General features: G+C 42.2%; 1 protein-coding gene across 3 annotated transcripts in view; it reads right to left on the bottom strand.

Annotated features, from left to right (window-relative positions):
- Nucleotides 1–1,139: 1,139 nt before the first annotated feature.
- Nucleotides 1,140–23,361, bottom strand: part of LOC127573377 (E3 ubiquitin-protein ligase RNF128) — a 123,591-nt gene continuing 101,369 nt past the window's right edge. Inside the window, exons 3-7 of one of the 3 annotated variants that reach the window (XM_052021532.1) lie at nt 11,295–11,366; nt 9,431–9,513; nt 7,065–7,161; nt 6,012–6,192; nt 1,140–5,073 (exon numbers count right to left, since the gene is read on the bottom strand). In XM_052021532.1, coding sequence (XP_051877492.1) covers nt 4,955–5,073; nt 6,012–6,192; nt 7,065–7,161; nt 9,431–9,513; nt 11,295–11,366 — 552 coding nt within the window. In that variant the 3' untranslated portion in view covers nt 1,140–4,954. Of the gene's footprint in view, nt 5,074–5,208; nt 5,530–6,011; nt 6,193–7,064; nt 7,162–9,430; nt 9,514–11,294; nt 11,367–23,361 lie in introns of those variants that run through there. The other 2 variants (XM_052021533.1, XM_052021534.1) reach the window with 2 other exon arrangements.

Consider the following 23,361-nt stretch of genomic DNA (forward strand, 5'->3'; position numbering starts at 1 on the left):
TTCCATGCATTCACCACTCTCTGAGTAAAAAACTTACCCCTGACATCTCCCCTGTACCTACTCCCCAGCACCTTAAACCTGTGCCCTCTTGTGGCCACCATTTCAGCCCTGGGAAAAGCCTCTGACTATCCACCCGATCAATGACTCTCATCATCTTATATACCTCTATCAGCTCCCCCCTCATCCGACAAATTCAGTCTGAGAGGTAAACATCTTCACCCAGAGGGTTGCTATTCTTTGAAATCCTCTTATCTCAAGAGGCTGTGGATGCCACGTGATGGATTGGAGATTAATAGAGTCAGGGGATGAGGTAGAGAATCTTATTCAAAGGTGGAACAGATTGAAGGAACCTACTACAGTTCCTATTCCTTATGTGCATCCACTTGTCAGTTTATAATATTGGGCCATGGTTTTACTCTTGACTTTGAAAGCCTGTTACCTATTTAATCAGGGGAATAAATGTAAAGGAAATAATACTTCAAGGTGATTCGTCATCGGTTTCAAAGTCCGTATGGTTGGCCATTAACCCAAAGACGATAGAAGATCGCCATGTCCAAAAGCAGAGGAAGCTAAGCACACATCGACTCTTGTTCCCAACATCCATGCTAGCAGTGAATTACCGAGCATAGTCACTCTCTGCATAAGGTTTTTCCTCACATTCCAGGGACTTTCCTTCAAAGTTTTGAATGTCGTTCCTGATGCTTGAACCATTTTCCAATGAGTCAGCTTCCAAAGCAATCATAATCCTGTACTCCAAAATCAAACTGTGCTCCAAGGAGAACCACTTCAGTTTCTCAAGTCTAACCTTGTAGATAAAATTCCTTGGAACTATTTTCATACTGGCACAGCCTGTGTCCTAAATTTTCTCTGATCCTAAGGACTAAATGCCTCACTCTTGTCTGACGCTTTGGATATACAATCAAATGTATATAATATCAACTCCACCTTGCTGACTTTCTTCACAATTTAAACATTCATGTTAAGATGTAACAGATAACATTAGTGCTTTTAGGTGCTAATAGCATAAATGCTTTCTAAAATGTAAAGGATTGACAGACCAAATGAGCAAAGAAGTCTCCATATTTTAAGCAGCAGTGGGATACCAATATGCTGATTATTCCAGACTGAGAAATTAATTTAGAAACAATACAGTTTATTAGATCAAAATTTACAGTTTGATAAAGCAGTTCTTACAATTTTTTATTTTAAATCATGTACAATAAATTCTCAAGCAGAAAGTTCTAGTACAAATGCTCATTTCTTCCTTAATTTTTTAAATGCCTTAAAAAACATAAAGTTCTTTGAGAAGTTGGGTTCACAGGTTTTCAGGTAAAACATTCTCAATCCAGGTCACCCAAGGAGGCAAGGTAAGAAAAGAATCATTCAAGTTCACGACATAAAGTGCATGAGATTAATATGAAGAATATTGCATATTGCTCTAAAGTGTGATTTTATTTTTTAAGTATGTAATTAAGGCCTTTAAATCTTCTAACATTTTATTAGGAGATAAGCTGCAAGAAATGGATGGTTCTTTTGGGGTGGTGGGGGATGGGAAGATTTTATTCCCTCCTGCTCATTGGAAATTACACTGGATTAGGTGAAATAAGTTTTGCATCTCACCCAATTTTATTTTCAATGACAAACGGTAGTTTTGGTGCCTGATGGATGGTTGGAGGTGGATATTTTCTTTTAGAAGGGCAGGATTCTGTCAGAGAATATTGCAGCTCCAGTTACAGCAACCAGGTGAATAAGGGGAATAAAAAGTAATGGCCAACATGCCTACTTGAATTCTTTCCTGCCACATGTTTCCTGGGACATTCACAGAGTTTGTCCATCACGTGTACTTATGCTATTTCCTACTTGCACTGGCACTGCTACACCACTGGTGTTAATGTAGTTGCTTTTAATTTGATTGCCAATTGCGCCAGGATAACATTTAAACAGCAAATCCAGAATTTGTCAGTCTCTTGAGAGTTTTTGTAAACTTGCAGCTGCACAATTGTAAGTATGAAGAAAGAGTAAAGAAGCATTACTGCTGTTTAAACACTGGGTAAATCTCCATTTTGTGGGATAGCTGTGAAGCTTGCAATGCATCAGATCGTTTTCAGTGTCAGCTGGTGAGCACAAAGCAAAATGATCAAAATGCCAGAGCCAAAATCTGTTTCTGATATTGCCAAGATTAAAACAGGGCGCTATGTAAATTCAAGTCCTTGTACGATATTTCCTTTTGACACAGAGACGGCTATTTTAACCCATCAAGTTTCTGCTGCCTCACAGCGCAATCTCATTCCCCACTAATTTTCCCTTTAAGTTATTCTCCCCACATTCCCATCAACTCCCACCAGATTCTACCCTTCATCTACACACCGGGGGCAATTTACAGTGGCCAGTCAACCCCAACAACCTGCATGACAGTGGAAGGAAATTGGAGGGTTCGGGGGAAACCCACACGGTCATAGGGAGAATGTGCAAACTCCACGCAGTCAGGTTTAAACCCAGGTCACCTGAGGCAGTACTTCCAATAGCCGCATCATTGAGCTGCCTTATCAAGACATCCAATAACTTTACAGCCAGCAAAGTACTTTTTAGTCACTTTTGTTAATAAAACAATAGACAATATGTACATGGCAATTTCCCACAAGCATCAAGATGATCATGAGGAGATAATCTGTTTTAGTCAAGTTGATTGAGGGGTAACTATTAGCCTGGTCAATGTGGAGACCTGGCCTGCTGTTCTTTGAAATAATGGCCAAGCATCTTTTCCATTCACCTAAATTATTAATGAAATAGATCAGAAACATTCTTTGAGAGGGTTAATTTCTGCTCACTAAAATGCTATGATGGTGTAAGCTGTTTCTGTTAAAACCTAATGTGTTTCCTAAGAAACTGGTGCTTGGAAAAGTTGTTGTTGCACTGCGCTAAAAAGATTAAATTTAAAGCAACAGAAAACTTTCTTTTTATCAGTAAATAGGATTTCCATGCAGAGTACACATATCTGGAGGCGTAATTATTTTATGTCAGGAACGTAAAGTAGTTTTAGCATTCCTATTACAATAAAATAATGGTGGATATTACATTGACAGTGATAACTTTCCAATATCTCTGAGATGTGTCATAAAACCAAGTACAAGATGTTGTGGTACTTCCTAAGGAAATGATAATCTAGCAAATTCTCAGTCTACCAAAGTAATACAGAGCAGGAACTATTTTTATTTTTGTAAGTGTGATAGTAAGTTGTAAGGACCGGGCTTTGTTATGTTTTCTAAGCTTCTACGTCAAAGGAGCACTGGAGGGTGATTCACAGTAGCTGGAAGGACAGTTGCAACCCCATTAGGTTGAGAAAGCTACAGCATACCATATTATTGTATTAACAGGATGGACAATTAACCAAATGAACCAATGAACTATGTGCAATACCACAGCACATACATTGAATATAAACATCACTTGCCATTGTTTGATGAGGGTGTGCTGCACAAATTGCTCACCACCCAAATACTAGTTAGCATTCAATTGTGTGGAAGTACTCTGAGAGCAAGCTATGTTATGCAGTTGCAGAAGTTGATTAAAAATTAAAATAGATCATAACTTCCCGTCACTTCCCCTGAAGGTGCAGCCTGCGACCAGCAGCAGAAAAAAATGATTTAACAAGAATTAGTATTCAAAACTTGAAGCATCCTCAAAAATGTTTTGGAAACTGATGGAAAAATATACTTAACTGCAAGATTTTCAGTTCAACATCTGATGCATGTCTCTAAACTTGTGAACTCTTCCTCTCCCAAATGTTTGTTTCCCTTTTACTTATTGGTAATAGCAAATAATTGCTAAAATTCTTCAAATAATATATCCACAAACATGTTTTATCTCCAAAATAGATTAACTTTATTGAGGATTTAAGTTTGCTTTTGGAAACAAAATCAGAAATTTGCATAAAGAATGCCAGTTCTGCAAAGGGTCATTAAAAATGCTCTTCAACCACAAAGTTTGATTGACGGCTACTGCTGCTGGAGCCTTGTTGCTTAGGGCAGCCGGTTCAGTTTGTTTCAGGAGCCCAGAATGGGACGAACAACTTGCTGATACAATAGGGACCTTTAAAAGGCTCTTAAATAGGCACACAGAAGTAAGAAAAATGGAGGGATGTGGGCTGTGCAAGATGAAAGGGTTAGATTGATCATGGAGGAGGTGTTCATATAGATCAGCATAACATTGTGCGCTGAAGGGCCTGTACTGCTCTATGTTCTTTATGACTGATCATTTCATTTTCTTTCAGAAATTAAAAAACAAATTAAAAATTATCTGTTATTTTGGAGCAAGTGTACCTACAACACCACTATAATGATATGAATGACAAATGAAAGGTCTATTCCATATCAGGGATCCAATTATCCAGCAGCAATACCACCAACAGACAGCACATTTTGTTTGCGTTAACATTGTATTAATAGGATGGACAATTAACCTTTCTTACATTTTCTTCAAAAGTGTAGTGCAATTTAGTGCAGCATCAGCAGAATTGAGGCATGGTTTAAAGGCCCATAACTATATAGATCCCAATATAGATATCAGCTACCATGGGGAAAATACAGCAGCCCATTCATGTTTGGAAACCCGAGGTTTCATCGACCTCTAAACTTGTGCCATCCAAGGGTTAAGAATAATGTTCAATAATCTCTGCCTCTCACTATACTCCTGGGGTCACTGGACCACAGGTAAATTAAACAGACTGATTGCATGAAATCCTGAGAATTCAACACCAGTACTAATCACAAGTTGTCCATTATATTTAGGCTATCTAAAATGACTTTTATTTTAAAACATTGGCATACAAAATGCAGCAAAAAGTAGATTGTGAACCAGTCCCAAGACTTTGAACAAAATGTTCACTTGAGGGAGGGCTCCCTCCATATCAGTTGGTGGCTTTGTTATCTTTAGTGCTTTACTACTTTGGGATGATTCATGACTTTACTTCATCACGCAGATCAATCTCTTCATAGGCTGGGTTGTCTTGTGGCAGAACGTACACAGACAGAGCATTCCCCCGTGCATCAGTATTGAAGAGACGCTGTTCTTCGTCTGTGGAGAGCATAGAGAAACAGTGATCTTTGCAGAGGGAAGAAATAATTACATGTGCCAAGACAGTTAAGAAATATCATCAAACTTGCAAGATTTCTTTAAATTGAATCTTAAAAAGAAAAATTTGACTAAATCTTTAACATTGGTATGGTTTATTGTCACTTGTACCAAGGTACAGTGAAAAACTTGTCTTGCATACCTTTCATACAGATCAATTCATTACACAGTGCATTGAGGTAGTACAGGGTAAAACCAATAACAATACAGAGTAGAATCACAGCTACAGGGAAGTGCATTGCAGGTAGACAATAAGGTGCAAGGTCAAACAAGGTTGATTGTGAAGTCAGGAGTCCATCTCATCATACGAGGTTGATGCTGTTCAATCGTCTTATAATAGTGGGATAGAAGCTGTCTTTGAGGCTGGTGGTATGTGCCTCAGGCTCCTGTATCTTCTGCCTGATGGGAGAAGAAAGAATGACCCGGGTGGGTGGGGTCTTTGATTATGCCGGCTGCTTCATCAAGGCAGTGAGAGGTAAAGACAAGAGTCCATGGAGGACTTAAAAATCAAAAATACCTTAAAAATCAAAAGTCAATGGAAAATAAAACAAAAGCTATAGAGAATGGGAATCTGAAATCAAAACAGTAAATACTCAGCAGGTCAGGCAGCATCTGTGGGAAGAGAGACAGAGTTAACATGTCAGGTTGAAGACCCATTGTCAGAACTCAATGGTGAAGGGTCTTTGACCTGAGACATTAACTGTTTCTTTTTCCCCCAGAGGCTACATGACTTGCTAAGTGTTGCCAGCATTTCTGTGTTTAATTTTAAAATCAAAAGACAATATTACCTAAAGAAGGTTCAATGAAGCTAAGACTGTGGGCAAATTAAGAGGCAAATGATTACAGATTAGCTGGACGAGTACCAGACAATAACTACTCACTGAAATGGTGATTATCCTCAGTCACTGGAGATTCATCCTGACCATGCTCAACCCCATAACCTGAAGGTAGGGTATAGATGGCACGCTCAGGAACTTCAGTGTTTCTATCCTGCCCAGTTCTTTGGGGATTGCTGGATACTTGTTCCAGTTCTGGGGTTGCATCAGTTTTTTCCACATCAACCTGTGGCAATTACAAATCAAATGCACAGATATAAACCGCAAGAGGCTCAAGATGCTCATGTAATACAATTACTGCAATCACTCTCAATTCAATGGCTCAAATTGTGTTCAATCAAAATTGGCTCTAATTATGTATTTCTAAGTAACATTAGACATGCACAGAGTAATACACAAGATGCTGGAGGAACTCAGCTGGTCAGGCAGCATCTATGGAGGGAAACAATTGACAGATGAGACTGACCCTTCATCTGGACTGTCTCGACCCAAAATGCCGACTATCCATTTCCCTCCATAGATGCTGCCTGACCTGCTGAGTTCCTCTGGCATCTTGTGTGTTAGAATCTACAGTCTCTTGTGTCTCTAGATCCACAGAGTAGTGGTGTAAGAAGCTTTCAGCCATGGATTAGTGTACCTGTCTCCACGTCAAAAAGCTGTGTGTCCAAATCCCACTGCAGAGACGTGAACACATCCATAGCTTATAGCTGAGAGAGCTCTGCTCCCTCAAATGAGTTATTAATCCCAGCCAGGTGTAAAAAAAATCAACAGCCACATTTCAAAGATTATCATAGGTCTGCACCCTGTCCAATGATTATCCTTTAATCAACATCACTAAAATGATTATCTGGTCATTATCTTTTGCTCTTTGTGGGAGCTTGCTGTGGTTAAACTAGCTGCTATACTTCCAACTTTACAACACTGAACATACATAATTGTCTGTAAGGCATTCCGGAATATCAATGCTGGCTTATAAATGGAAGATTCTCTCTTTTGAGTGTCTATATCTTTACAAAGTTCACTTGCCATTGTAATCATACAGCTTTCCCTGTAGCAACCTCTACAACACGTTACAGAGCGGACTCATGAATAACTCACCTCGATCCCAAGAGCCTTCAGGATGTCACATTTACACATGGGACAGGTTCTGTGCTCCAAAAGCCAAGGATCAATACAATTTTTGTGGAATAAGTGGCTGCAAGAAAGGACACAGAGACATTTATTTAAAAAATGTTTGGTTGCCTCTTGCATTTATTGTTCATTACCACCCCGAGAACCCCCACAAACAGCAAGATGATTGTTGTGACTGACTGCTATCCATAATTTCAGAACTTCAGAATAATCCCTAACAGTGATAATGATGGACAGAGGTAATCGGTAATTGGTTTATTTTCGTCACATGTACTGAGATACAGTGAAAAACATTGTTTTGCATGCCATCCATATAGGTCAATTCAAAACATAAGTACATCGAGGTAGTACAAAGGGAATAGCAGTAATAGCATGGCAGTTACAGAGAGAGTACAGAGCAGATAGGAAATAAGGTGCAAGGGCCATGACAAAGTAGACTGCAAGATCAAGAGTTCTTCTTTATCATACAAGAAGTCAGTTCAAGAGTCTTATAACAGCCGGATAGAAGATGGTTCTACCATTCACCCACTCACTGGGGGCAATTTACAGTGGCCAATTAAGCTACCAGCCCTGCACATCTTCGAGATGTGGGAGGAAACCAAAGCACCCAGGAGGGACCCACAAGGTCAGAGGGAGAGAACGTGCAAACTCCACACAGACAGCATCCGGGGATTGAACCCGGGTTGCTGGAGCTGTGAGGCAGCAGCTCTACCTGTTTTGCCGCTGTGCTGCACTGAGCCAGGCAGCATGATATGGCCTGAATCAAATGCAAACGTTTCAGTAGAGCATACTCTCAACCTGATCCTAATCCAACACACTTGAATCCCACCAGGCTGAGTCACAGAGTAACATAGCACAGGACAGGCCATTGCTGACCAACTCATCTATGCTGACCAAGATGCCCATCTAAGCCAATCCCATTTCCCCACTTTTGGCCCATATCCCTTGAAACCTTTCCTATCCATGTACCTTTCCAAGTGTCTTTTAAATGTTGTATTGTACCTGCCTCAACCACTTCCTCTGGCAGCTCGTTCCATGAACGCACCACCCTCTGCGTGAAGAAGTTGCCCCTCAAGTCCCTTTTAAATCTTTCCCCTCACATCTTAAACTAGCTTTTCATTCTCTGTCCCTGAGAAAAAGACAATGTGCATTCACCTTATCTATGCCCCTCACGATTTTATACACCTCTACAAGGTCATGCCTCAGTCTCCTGCATTCTAAGGAATAAAGTCCTAGCCTGCCCAACCTTCCCCTATAACTCTGGTCCTCGAGTCCTGGCAAAGTTCTTGTAAATCTTTTTAGTACTCTTTCCAGCTTAATGACATCTTTCCTATAACACGGTGACCAAAACTGTACACGATACTCCAGGTGCAGCCTCACCAATGTCTTGTACAACTAGGTAGCTGTCTCTACATTATAACTCCTGTGGGCATTGACTTCAAGTCAAAAACATGTTCAAACTAATTGGAGGAGGCTTTGATGACTTAAGCATTAACAATAATCTTTACTGCATCACTGTTGCTTCTTCAAAGCAAGGATGAGAGCATGTAGTTTCTGCTTTCATATTTTGCACTTTAGTCATAAGATTACTCACCTCATACCTTAAGTCAGCTGATTACTCACAACCATACTTCCAATCACGAGTTCAGGCCCCAAGTTAATACACATGTTTTTGTTTAGATCATTAGAACAGATGAGGACATTACCTAAGAGATCTGTTTAGTAAGCAGGATCCTTCATACACTTCAGAGGCTGGGAAAACTATTTACTTCATTGCACTTATAAAACAGGCCTTTAAATACTTTTGAAACCAATTAGAGTGTAGATGCTCACAAGGAATTAAAATGTCTAATTCAAATGGAATAACAAGAAACCTATTGGTAGTTAAGCACAATAATTGATATCACTCAAACTCCTAGAATCATTATGGCACAGGATGCCGTTATAGTCTGTCAAGTCCATACTAGCTCCTCAGACAGCCCTATTGACTCTTCCCATCAGTCCTTCTGGCAGCAAGTTCTGAATAAAAGACACTTTCTGCATAAACAAAGTTTATGTTAACAATATTTACAACAAATTTCAGCAAGCACAAAAGGGAATGGAGCAAAGCAATAGAGGAATGTTGCAACCCACATCATTTATGCAAACTCTTACACAAGTTTCCATATCTATAGGAAATTGGATAATTTTACCCGAGTTTAATATGGGCACCATGAATTTCTACAGAAGTCTCATTTCTCACACTGCCCTCACTCCTTTACATTCTGCAATGCCCGTTGAGGGTTATAACATAAGATAAGATAAGGGATGATGCATAATGATGATCTACTTACTTGCAAGTCAAGATGCGAACAACATCATTGGGCTTGTAAGCTTCGATGCACACAGCACAGGTGTCAGCATCTGGGCCAGTCTCCTGAAGATTGGGGGAGCAGCAGGGGTCGGGATAGAAAGAAAACAAAAACGGCAATTGATTGTCAGCTTTACCTTAAGGTAGAACAGCAGGGCTGTTTGTGTGAGTTGTTGCTTCTTGTGTCCAGCACAGAGCAATGAGGAGTCAGAGATCACACTGGGATATACTATCCTCTATCCAGCCTGTGCCTCACATTCAACTTCCACAGGGTCCAGTCATCTCACTAAACACATGCAGCTTTGCAGCTCCTTCCAACCGAGGCCACGGTGCTGCAAGTGGTGGTCTCGATCTCAGTCCCACTCATGGACCCTCCCATTAGCCTTTGGGCTGTCAAAGGTCTTTTCAACCATTTCCAACTCTTGCTGATGATCAGAGACTTTTAGGAAGAACAGAGCTATGTAAAAACTATGCACATTTTTAACTGCACTCAACTTATGCAAATTTATTGAAAACATTAATTAAAATTCTTCCACTTAAATTGTTATTGAATGAGGTAACTGAAGTGGATGGTGTAGGAAATGAATTGTCTCTGACCCCTTGGTTCAGTGAAGTTAAGAATTGCCCCTGGATTCCAATGGTGAGCCCAGAGGTGGAGTGAAAGGTGATGTGTGCTGGCATCTGTCCTCCAGTGCATTTACGCTGCACTGTGCAGACACAGAGGCCCTGAACATGCGTGGACACACTGCGGGGTTTCCCCTGTGAAGCTGCCAACCAGGTGTCAGGATGAGCTTGCCCGCTGTTTGGAAGTTAACATACACCAATTTGTAAATTAGCATGCACCGGTCACATCAACATAGATTCCAACCTGGGCACAGGTGAGGCTTTCAGACTCAGAGTTATTATTTACTTACTTTACTTAACCCATGCAAAAATGCAAATATCATTAATACAGTTTTACAGTACAATAAACTCTATAAGCTAAGAGCTGGGAAGTGAGATCAGTCCAAGTGGATTCTTTCTCTGGCTGAGCTGAAATCTAGTGGGCTCCTTCTTTACAATTCCACAGCAGTATGTGTACAACTGCTTAAAAGATATTTGGACAGATACTTAGATAGAGGGATATGGGCCTATTGCAGCCAAAAGGGATTAGCGTGGACACACATCACAGTCAGCATGGACGAGGTCGGCTTAAAGGGCCCGTCTCTGTGTTGCACAATTCTATGATTCTATTGCCTTCATCTAAATTGGTCCTGTTTGAGGAAACGTGGACAGCATTGTTCTTCACCTTGTGCTTCATTTCTTTTGTACTAATTAATTGATTCCCAAGAACACAGCTGCATGTGAATTCATGATATGCAACCTAGGTTTCGAGATCCTTGGAAGTCATGCAGAAGCATTGTCTTGTTTCTCCATTTCCATGCCAACAAGTTTTGAGCCTAGATCTTCTGCAACTCCTCTCCCACCTTGTGACACAAGGAGAGAATATAGAAGGCTCAGTCAAACCCTTTATACCGTTCAGTTGGATCAAACTGCTCTGCAGGGTGGAAGAGAACAATCCCTGATTTCAGGTTGAATCTGCACTAATACAAGCTATTAAACTGAAAATAGTTGACAAGAGCTTGAGCAAGTGGGTTTTCACTCCCCTGCCTCTTTCAGAATAAATCATTGGCTTCAACATGGTACTGGCAGCAACATTACAGTGGAATCACAAAAATTAATGAGAGGATAAATTAACAAGAGATCTTAAAATAACATTACAATTGGCCTTCCATTTTGACACTAATTTATCATCCACCCCTGGATGCCCATTCAATCCTTCCAAGTCATCTACTGGTAGCACGTACCGGGTCGCCTTGCTTTAAGGTGCGTAGGTCCAGCTGGTTAATGGCCTTCTTGGCCTCAGTTTTCAGTTGATTCTGTAAAATATTAAAATAATTATTACCGACATATCTGAAACTCATCTGTAAAATGCCTCAATTCACACGCTCCTCTAACAAAGTACTCTGTGCTCCGGGAAAACCTCTTCATTAACTCACTAGAAGGCTCACTACAAAAGTACTTTTAATTTTATCTTGACAAGGCAACCTTCCAAACCCACATCTTGTGTGCCATCTGATACGTAGACTGAAGAGAATCAGAGCTTTGCTCCAGTATGAAAGGAATCATTTGAGGAAAAGCAATACGAGGTTGGTTGTCAGGATTAAGAGGAAAGGATCTATATTTCTACAGCATCTTTGATCCTAAAGTACTTCAAGTACACCGTATCACTTTAAAGAGCAAGCATTTGCTATTAGGTTGAATTGCCTCCTCTGTGAGAAATTGATAGTAAATTGTCACCGATGTCCACGTACTGTGAATGAAAAATATTAAAGAAAAATCATTTCTTCCACAAGCACCTAATGGCCAATTGATAATTTAGTTTATGAAGAAAGGGAGACCCCAAGAATATTGCTTCTTCACCTGTGCGGCGGACACTTTCTCTCACCGCACAAGGAAGCAGGATCTTGCTTTAACATCAGGAGGTGAAATATGGAATTCTGTTAACGCAAGGTAAAAGACTTGCATTTTAAATAGTGTCTTTAGAGATCTGAGGACATCCCATGTGTTTCCCAGCAAATTAAATGCTTTAACTCATGTCACAGTTGTAATTCAGAAAATGCAGCACTTTCACTTGAGGTCCTAAACTATGATAAAGATCAGATAATGTTTTTACTAGTATTGAAAGGGGGCTAAATATTGGCCACACCAAATGGGGAGAACTCCACCCAAGCACCTGAGGCACACACAGGGCCTCTGTTGAATGTCCCTTCTGAAAGACTGCACTTCATTTGATGGGATTCCTCCACAAGGGAACTTCAGGTTCATGATCCGAGGGACTGAAGGTCACAATTCGCGGATCAAATGTCACACACTACCAACTGAGGCTAGGGAAAGTCATGAAGTCATCACAGCATGGAAGGAGGCCATTTGGCCCTTCAAGCCTGTCCCAGCTCTCCGCTGGAACTATCCAGTCAGTTCCATTTTGTGGCTATTTCCCCTTGCCCTAGAACTTTGTCTCTCTTATCTACACATATTCCCCTTTGAAAAGCTGTATGTGAATTCTTGGGATCATGATATGCAACTGGGTTTTGAAATCTTTGGAAGTCATATGAACAACATTGTCTTGTTTCATTTTCATACCAACAAGTTTTTATATAATCCACAGACTCAGTGATATTAATCCACTTCTGACAAAATCAAGAACACTCCTGCACATTGACAGATCCTCTGGGAAATAAAAGGCTTATGAAGAGAAAGCAAATTGAATACAGCACCACGCTACAATGAAAATTCCACCTCTCCATAGTTTATTTAGTCATGAAGCAGCCTTCCTTGTATGGTTTTCCAGAAGAAAATTCAAGAATGAGCAACACTATATAATTCCAGCTAACTGTTTAACTGGCGTGAAACATTGAGAGGACGTTAGTGTTAGTGAAGATCTTAAACAGCATTGTTTCAGAAGGGCATCATCGACTACAAGAACACAAGTTGTCAGCTATACTGCCAACAATAATGCCCTGAGGTTGTTAGGGACAAGTTCCTTTTGTTTCTATTAAACTTTTTTTTAACTTTTATTTATACAGCACGGTAACAGGCCCTTCCAGCCCAATGAGCCTGCACCGCCTAATTACACCCATGTTAACCTACTAACCCGTACGTCTTTGGAATGTGGGAGGTAACTGGAGCACCCGGAGGAAACCCACGCAGTCACAGGGAGAACGTACAAACTCCTTACAGACAGCAGCGGGAATTGAACCCCCATCACTGGCGCTGTAATAGCGTTACGCTAACCGCTATGCTACTGCGCCGCTAGGGTTGATCACTCAAAGCAGAGAACCTTGCAGCATAGGGATTGCTACTTAACCCATTGTCACTCATGTTGGATTATCAATGGAGCAATCAAACCAAATCCTATTGTCCCACGTGGAGACACAAGAGACTACAGATGCTGGAATCTGGAGCAACACATAAAAAGCCGGAGGAACTCAGTAGGTCAGGCAGCATCTGTGGAGGGAAATGGACAATCAACTTGACCTGAACCATCAACTATCCATTTCCCTCCATAGATGTTGCCTGAGCCGCTGAGTTCCTCCAGCTTTCTGTGTTACTATTTTCCCACATGTCCTAGTTTTGCTGTTTCCAATACTTATCCGATACTCTCCTCAATGCCGCATCAGAATCTGCACCAACTCCACCTTACAGCAAAGTATTCCAAGCTCTAGAAGTCCTCCTAAATTGAGAAATTCCAATCCCTCCTCTCAGGTTGGGTTTTGAGAACTGTCACAGTGCTGACCCAGATTGACAGGACTTTCGGTCCTGTGGGTCTGCATTTTACTCTTTTGAATGGCCTGAACGTTCAAATTCCAAAGGGGTCAGTTGCCGAAACTATGGATTTTTAAGAGATAGTAAAGTTAATTTTAAACCTACAATTTTCAGGTGTAGCAAGTCAGTCATTGGTCTTTCACATCTGGGACCTTGGCCTCAAATCTCCCTCAGAAGTCATTGATATCAAAAAGGTGCAGATAGCCTGAATTTGGGCAGCTTCCACACAATCAGTGGTGCCTATCCTAAAGTGCTGACTGGTAGTGAGAGTCCAAGTGATACTTTGCCTAGACAGGATAAAACAGCAGCCTTTCTGACAAAGTGGACTTCCACTTTTGTTCTCCAGTTTACATTAAAGGCAACACTGCCTTCTCATTACCAACGTGCTGAACATCTTGTATCACCAATTACGAAGTTGTACTGCTATAGATACTCACCTGGGTCCACCTATCGCATACCAGCCATTGCCCCGCCCCTCCCTCTCACCTCTTTATACCGGCTATCTCCCCTCCATCTTTTAGTCGTCGTCATCGTGGCTATCCCTCGAGGTTGAGGATGATGGTCTTCGTTCCGTTAGTCTATTTATGGGCTCTCAGGTGGCTTATGAGTCCAATCTTGGCTCTGGAAGTTCTTCCGCATTCAGGACAGCTAGTTCCAGATGGCAGATCGGGCTTTGGTCGTTGCTGCCTCTCTTTCCATTTTCTTCTCTTTTCCTCTAATTCTGCACATCTGTTGGCTTCGAAAGTTGCTGTTCCTTCTCGGATGATGGTTTGCCAGAGTTTCCTGTCCTTGGCATTGGTTTCCCAATTGTTGATGTCGATGTTACATTTCTTCATGTTGGCTTTTAAGACGTCTTTGAATCTCTTCTGTTGTCTGCCTCTTTTACGTTTGCCTAATTTAAGCTGGGAGTAGAAGATTTGTTTCGGCAACGTTCGTCTTTCATCCGAACAACATGACCACTCCATCTTAGTTGGTTCTTGATAACGTAGGCTTCAATGCTTGTTGTTTTTGCTTCATTTAGCACGCTGACGTTGGTTCTTCTATCTTCCCAACTGATACTTAAGATGTTTCGAAGACAGCGTTGATGGAACTTTTCAAGTGCCTTCAGATGTCGTCGGTATGTTGTCCGGGTTTCTGATGCATACAGGAGCGTTGGGATCATCACAGCTTTGTACACTAACATTATAGATGAAGGGTCTCGACCCAAAATGTCAACTGTCCATTTCCCTCCACAGATGCTGCCTGACCCGCTGAGTTCCTCCAGCATTTTGTTTGTTGTTGTTATAGATTAAATTCAACCTGAACATGTAGAGGGGGGTTTGTGGAAAAATAACACCTCCTAGCAACTCAACATGAAGATGATGAGGTAGTTTAAGTCACCAGATGTTAATAATTGCCACTGGCCAACTATTGCATAAAGCATTTTCAAATTACTGATAAAGCAATAATGACTTTCTAGGTGAAATCATGATTTTAACATTCCCAATTAGGGTAATTTGAAAAAAGAAACTTTTAAGAATAGGGCAATATTTCCTCATTCCTGCAAGTAGATTTTAGAAATTCAGTGTGTTGGTAACCTTTCAGCTGAATTAGGCTCATTTTAATTTTGCGCACTGCTTGTTTATTTGTACATCTCCTTGAGTCTAACAATTTATAGCGCACACAGGTCCTATGATCTCCCTGGAGATTCTGAAATATTTATTTGTTGAGTCAGCGTCCAAAGATGTGGCTGCGAATTCATGTAGAAGAAGCAAAGTGATGAATATTAATGCAGTAAAACACATTGCAGCATACTCAGTGGGTGAAGGAGCTGAAAATGTCCAAACAAACTGTTGTTAAAGGAATGCAAATAACAACAGCTGCAAATAGCTGGCATTTTTGTCAATGTTAATTTTATTTCTAGGCTTTTGATTTGAACCATTGCATTAGCCTGGACACTAATGCTAGAAATAATTTTTAGTAAAGCATTGGTATTGGTATTGCCTGCTCTTAACTAAAGGGGAGAATCGGGAGTTTGCGAAGTCATCCAGAAACAGGGCTGTGTATATTTATTGCAAGACTTATTACAAGGGTATGGTGATGAGTTTTTGGGGAAAGACTGTAATCTAAGGTCCTGCTGCCACTGGGCCTTAGGAGCTGGGTCCTGTGTAAGAGCCTCTCAAGCACTTGTATTGTTCAAAGAGAGCCCACAAGTGACATAGGTGTTTTGTAAATAGAATGTATTGACTTGACGACACTATGAAAGTCTGGACTTGACACTTTGAAAGTAAAGAAAGTAATGTACAATTTGTATCTGAAATAAACTATTTTTGAAATAAAAATATTTTAAAAATTTAGGGACTTGTTGGATGGGCTGATCTCCAAGTAAAGGCTGCGTAACAGATCTGGTATCACACTGCCACACTGGGAGCCTTAGCAAGTATTCATCAACAAAAAGAATTTACTTTTCCTGCCAATTACTCTTTACCCTCAGCTGAAAGCCACGAGAAATATTTGGTTTAATAGGAAACACACAGTAAAATGCATCTTTTGCGTAGAGTGTTCTGGGGGCAGCCCGCAAGTGCGGCCACGCTTCCGGCGCCAACATAGCAAGCCCACAACTTCCTAACCTGTACGTCTTTGGAAAGTGGGAGGAAACTGGACCACCCAGAGGAAACCCACGCAGACATGGGGAGAACGTACAAACTCCTTACAGACAGCGGCCGGAATTGAATCCGGGTCGCTGGCGCTGTAATAGCGTTACGCTAACCGATACACTACCGTGCCTGTCCCAGGGTGGGAGGGGTCCCTGATTATATTGGCTGCTTTCCCGAGGCAGTGGGAAGTGTAGACTGAGTCAGTGAAGGGGAGGCTGGTTTTCGTAACTTCTATCCCTGTCCATGACAGGCATTACGTTTGGATTTAATGCCTAGATTGCAATGTAACAAAGGAAGAGATTTATTCCATCAAATACTGCACTTTGGGGGGGGGGGGGGTTACTAGTTGCGTTCACAACTCTCTACAATGTCTCACGGTCTTGGGCAGAGCAGTTGCCGTACCAAGCTGTGATGCATCCGGATCGGATGCTTTTTCGTGACTGGTCCCATGAAAGTCGGAGGCACTGACAAGCAATTTAAGTGGCAGGTTTGGCAGCTGGTGAGCAGGGGGTGGGGCCTTGTCAGCTGTCAATACTGTCTGTCACTGCATCCAGCCAATACCACAGGGACATTCTCTCCTCTTCCATCGGGTAGAAGATACAGGAGCCTAAGGGCACGTACCACCAGACTTAGGGACAGCTTCTACCCCACTGTGATAAGACTATTGAACGGTTCCCTTATACAATGAGATGGACTATAACCTCACGATCTACCTTGTTGTGACCTCGCACCTTATTGCGCTGCACTTTCTCTGTAGCTGTGACACTTTACTCTGTACTGTTATTGTTTTTACCTGTACTACATCAATGCACTCTGTACTGACTCAATGTAACTGCACTATATAATGAATTGACCTGTACGATCGGGTTGCAAGACAAGCTTTTCACTGTACCTCGGTACAAGTGACAATAATAAATCAATACCAACCCCCACACTGTCATCCAATGGGAGGCCTTCGCACTGGGACAAACAGCTAATCCAGGGCGCGGGTGACCCGCTAACATGGAGCAGTAGCAGGTCCAATGAGGCTCAGTGCCTGAACAAGTGGTGGAACTTTCCTCAAGTCTCAAAAGGAGGCAGGATTAAGATTTGAAAATGAGGAATTTTCCGGGCTGTGGAGAAAGAGCAGGGGAGTGGGACTAACTGAGTAACTCCCCCAAAGTGCAGCATTTGATGGGATAAATTTCTTCCTTTGTTACAATGCAATCTAGGCATTAAATCCAAACATAATCCCTGTCATGGACAGGGATAGAAGCAAAGAGGACGGGAAGATATTTAATTGGGGAAAGGCGAATTATGAGGCTATAAGGCGAGAACTTGAGAGAGTAAATTGGGATGACATTTTTGAAGGGAAATGTACTATGGAGATGTGGTCAATGTTCAGGGATCTCTTGCAGGATGTCAGGGATAAATGTGTCCCGGTGAGGCAGAGAAGGAATGGCAAGGTGAAGGAACCATGGGTGACAAGGGAGGTGGAACAACAAGTTAGGAAGAAGAAGGCAGCATACATAAGGTGTAAGCAGCAAGGATCAGATAGGGCTGGTGAGGAATATAGAGTAGCAAGGAAGGAACTTAAGAAGGGGCTGAGGAGAGCAAGAAGGGGACATGAAAAGGATTTAGCAAGTAGCGTTAAGGAGAATCCCAAGGCTTTTTTCTCGTATGTGAAGAGCAGAAGGATGGCTAGGGTAAAGGTGGGTCCGATTAAAGATAAAGGTGGGAAGATGTGTCTGGAAGCTGTGGAAGTGGGTGAGGTTCTCAATGAATACTTCTCTTCAGTATTCACCGAGGAGAGGGGCCTTGATGATGCTGATGGTGTTGGTAAGGGTAATGTTCTAGAGTATGTAGATATTAAAAGAGGGGATGTGTTGGAGTTGTTAGAAAATATTAGGACAGATAAGTCCCCGGGGCCTGACGGAATATTCCCCAGGCTGCTTTGTGAGGCGAGGGAGGAGATTGCTGAACCATTGGCTAGGATCTTTGAGTCCTCGTTGTCCACGGGAATGGTACCGGAGGATTGGAGGTGGCGAATGTTGTCCCCTTATTCAAAAAAGGTAGTAGGGATAGTCCAGGGAATTACAGACTGGTGAGCCTTACGTCTGTGGTTCGCAAGCTGTTAGAAAGGATTCTAGGAGATAGGATCTATGAGCATTTAGAGAATCATGGACTGATTAGGGACATCCAGCAAGGCTTTGTGAAGGGAAGATCTTGCCTCACAAGCCTGATAGGGTTCTTTGAGGAGGTGACCAGGAAGATTAATGAGGGTAGTGTAGTAGATGTGGTCTTCATAGATTTTAGTAAGGCGTTCGACAAGGTTCCACATGGTAGGCTTCTTCAGAAGGTCAGAGGCCAAGGGATCCGGGGAAGCTTGGCCCTGTGGATTCAGAATTGGCTTGCCTGTAGAAAACAGAGGGCTGTGGTGGACGGAGTGCATTTGGATTGGAGGGCTGTGACTAGTGGTGTCCCACAGAGATCGGTTCTGGGACCTCTACTTTTTGTGATATTTATTAACGATTTAGATGAGGGGGTGGAATGGTGGGTTAGCAAGTTTGCAGATGACACAAAGATCGGTGGGGTAGTGGATAGTGCGGAGGGCTGTCGAAGCTTACAGAGGGATATTGATAGGATGCAGAGCTGGGCTGAGAAGTGGCAGATGGAGTTCAATCTGGAGAAGTGTGAGGTGGTACACTTTGGAAGGACAAACCCCAAGGCAGAGTACAAGGTTAATGGCAGGATTCTGGGCAGTGTGGAGGAGCAGAGGGATCTGGGGGTTCATATACACAGATCACTGAAAGTTGCTTCACAGGTGGATAGGGTAGTTAAGAAAGCTTATGGGATGTTGGCTTTCATATGTCGTGGGATCGAGTTTAAGAGTCGTGAAGTAATGTTGCAGCTTTACAAAACACTGGTTAGACCACACTTAGAGTACCGTGTTCAGTTCTGGTTGCTTCATTATAGGAAGGATGTGGAGGCATTGGAGAGGGTGCAGAGGAGATTTACCAGGATGCTGCTTGGATTAGAGAGTATGGATTATGAGGAGAGACTAAAGGAGCTAGGGCTTTACTCATTGGAGAGGAGGAGGATAAAAGGAGACATGATAGAGGTATACAAAATATTAAGAGGAATAGATAGAGTGGACAGCCAGTGCCTCTTCCCCAGGGCACCAATGCTCAATACAAGCATGGCTTTAAGTTAATGGGTGGGAAGTTCAAGGGAGATGTCAGAGGGAGGTTTTTCACCCAGAGAGTGGTTGGTGCATGGAGTGCGCTGCCTGGGGTGGTGGTGGAAGCTGATACGTTGGTCAAGTTCAAGAGATTGTTAGATAAGCATATGGAGGAATTTAAGATAGAGGGATATGTGGGTGGAAGGGGTTAGATAGTCTTAGGTGTGGTTTGAAGGTTGGCATAACATCGTGGGCCGAAGGGCCTGTATGGTGCTGTATTGTTGTATGGTTCTATAACATATCACACAGAAGCTGAACCCAACACGCATCAAACTGAGCCCAGAAAATGCTTTGCAAATTTAATACTGAGAAATGTTTTTGTTCTTGTAATCCATGTTAATCATCAACTATCAGATTGGAACTGTCCTACGGTAGATCCACATCTGATAACACTGTCTGCAACAATGGCAAATAAGGTCAAATCGAAACCTGGCTGAAATAACAACAAAACAAATAGGAGCAAAACACAGCCATTTGGCCCTTTCAACCTGTTCTGTCTTTCCATAAGATCATGGACGATCTCATCTTGGTCTCCGCTACGCTTCCCAAAATTCTTGGCAGCCCGAAAAGTCTAAAATAAACCTCACTCTCTACCTCAAGGAGCTGGGGAGGCAGATAATTCCAAAAGTTTACTCCTCTGAATAGAACCACCTCTTCAGTCATGTATGGGAGATCCCTAATCCAGAGACTGCACCCCAAGTTCCGAACCATTCACCACTGCAGAACCATTCTCATGGCATTCACCCTCAGGTTTACGAGACTATACCTGGCATGGGCATGTAGTCATGCGAGGGAGGGTTAGGCTTGTATCGGCTGGAGTTTAGGAAACTGAGGGGCACCTGATTGAGGGATCTTGACAGGAGGATGTGGAGAGGTAGTTTCAATGTGTGGGAGAATCTAGAACTAAGCATTTCCCCACTGAGGACAGAGAGAAAGCTAAATTTTCTCTTTCAGAGGGTTGTGAGTCTTTGGAACTCTCTTCCTCAAAGGGTGGCGGAAGCAGAGTTTGAATATTTGGAAGGCAGAGACAGATGATACTTGATAAGGCAGAGAAAGGTTACTGCATGTTCACAGGAATGCAGAGCTGAGGTTACAATCAGATCAACCATGATATTATGTGGCAGCATAGGATAGAGGGGACGAATGGTCTACTGCCAATCTGATTTCACATGTTTGCATGTTTATGTACTGCAGCAAACTTCTTCCAGGATCTTATAGAAAATCACTGCTTGCTCTTCTAAACTCCTGAGAGTTCATTCCAAGCAACTTAACCCCATTATGACTGGAATCAATCTAGTAAATCATTTCTGCTCTGCTTCCAATAATCATATATCCATCCTTAAATAAGGAAATATAACCAGATAGCTCCAGGCAGTTCTTGGTACCAGAGGCACAAGAAGCTGCAGATGCTGGAAATCTGGAGCAACACACAGAGGCACTGGAGGAACTCAGCGGGTCAGGCAGCATCTGTGGAGGGAAATAGACAGTCGACGTTTCGTTCTTGATACCAGCTTTGTCTGAACGGTCTCAGTGTGAATTACTAACCTTTCCCTTCAGAAGCTGGTTTAGTTGAGCACACCTGGCACTTCTTAATTTCCAAAAACAATGCAGTATCGTTCCGTATCCTGCTGATGGCTTGGCTATGACTATCGAACTATCGAACTGAAATGTTCGCTCCATCTCTCTCTCTCTCTCCGCAGAAGCTGCCTGCCTTACTGAGTATTTCAAGTGCATTCTGTTTTACTTCAGCTTTTCTGCATCTGCATCCTGCATTTGCTTCTGGACTGGATCGTTTAAGGTGTCTTAATATGGAATGGCTCAAGACAAAACAATGCTTAAAGAGTCTAATTACAAAATGGTAAATTCTGACCCAGTTTTCTTTCTATGGTTACCTGCTGTTCCATGTGCTAATTAAACAGCCTCCACGGTCAACAAGTGTTGACAATCAGCAGTAAAATGCATTACTGCCCAACTCACCAGATGTCCCCAGACAGGGAACACACATGTTGGCACATAAACACTTGACAGAGAACTACTCTTTATCCAACAGCCACTTAACACTGATTGAGAGTTTGATCTAGTTTTGTCCTTCTCTAGCACACCAATTTTCTTCAATTTATGCACACCACAGCTTTTAGCTGTCTGAACAGCAAATGTTTGGAAAATCCTACCCCGGGAGTCTTCTGCCTATCATGGCTCTGCAAGGATTGTCGACTGAAAATCTAAAACCTGTAGCAGAAACAGTGAAGGCATTTTTTTGACTGCCAACATTATTATTTCCTCATTGACGAAGAGAAGCCAAGCTGAAAAGGGATTGCCATGACAATAACTAACCCCCAACCTTTCAATAGATGCACCATCATCAAAACTGGTTTGGCAAACCCTCATAGGATCAGACTACACAAATACTTTCACCACGACAACGTAAGTCAAATGGGGAACAATGAAGCATTGATGCAATTGTTTGTCCATTTGTTGTTTTTTAAAAAAAAACTCATTAAACAAATGCCTTGTATAATGATGGTGCATGCAGAGATCATTTTGTTATGTGAGTAACAAAGAGACAACCTCCCCCTCGTCTAACACGTGTTATGTTGCAGGCTGTTGAGCTGTTTGCAAAGTGAAAATGTCTCAATAACGCTGAAACAAGCCAACGCATGATCATTTCTGGTGTCGCCTGATTATCCTTCCCCCAAACCTTCAAGGAAACGCTGATCGCATCATTCGACAAACTCAAAAAGCATGAATGTGTCAGTCCTCAGGGAACCACGAAGAGTCCATGATCTGTAGCCCCTCGTTGCCTCCATCTATCACCCCCCCCAGCTTCTGTCACTACCTCCACCCTTCCCTCCCCACCTGCCAATCAATCCCTCCTCACCTGGATCCACCTACTGCTTGCCAGCTCTTGCTCCCTCACCTCCACATCATGTCCTTAAACCAGCTATCCCCCTCCACTCCTTCAGTCCAGATGAAGGGTCTTGACCCAATATGTTGACTGTTCATTTCCCTCTGCAGATGCTGCCTGACTCACTGAGGTCGTCACAAAGACAGCACAGTTCACACGTGACACACTCACAGCAAATGCTTACACGATCGCCAAAACCTCTGGGGCTTACAACCAAATTACCGTAAAACAAAAGTGCTGGTCATCTTTTACGTGACTACAGAATGGTAATAATCTTCAATAACCAGTGCCTGTTGTTAAATAGGTTTAAAAGTAATTCAGGGAGAAGATAAATGGTAATAATTATTTCAGAGGATTTGTAGTTATAACATGCCTTTAGAACATAGAACAACACAGCACAGGAACAGGCCCTTCAGCCCACAAGGTTGTGCTGAACTATTAAGATAATTACACTAATCCCTCCTGCCTTACGTGGTCCATATCCCTCCATTCCCTGCACATTCATGTGCCTATCTAAGAGCTACTTAAACACCTCAATCGTATCTGTCTCCACCACCACCACCACCCCTGGCAGCACATTCCAGGCACCCACCACTCTGTGTAAAAAAAACCTGCCCTACATATCTCCTTTGAACTTTCCCCCCCTTGCCTTAAATGCATGTCCTCTAGCATTAGACATTTCGACCCTGGGAAAAAGATACCAACTATCTCTGCCTCCCATAATCTTATAAATTTCTGTCAGATCTCCCCTCAACCTCTGCTGCTCCAGAGAAAACAACCCAAGTTTG

This window comes from Pristis pectinata, chromosome 8, assembly GCF_009764475.1.
Source record: "Pristis pectinata isolate sPriPec2 chromosome 8, sPriPec2.1.pri, whole genome shotgun sequence".
Classification (NCBI taxonomy): domain Eukaryota; kingdom Metazoa; phylum Chordata; class Chondrichthyes; order Rhinopristiformes; family Pristidae; genus Pristis; species Pristis pectinata.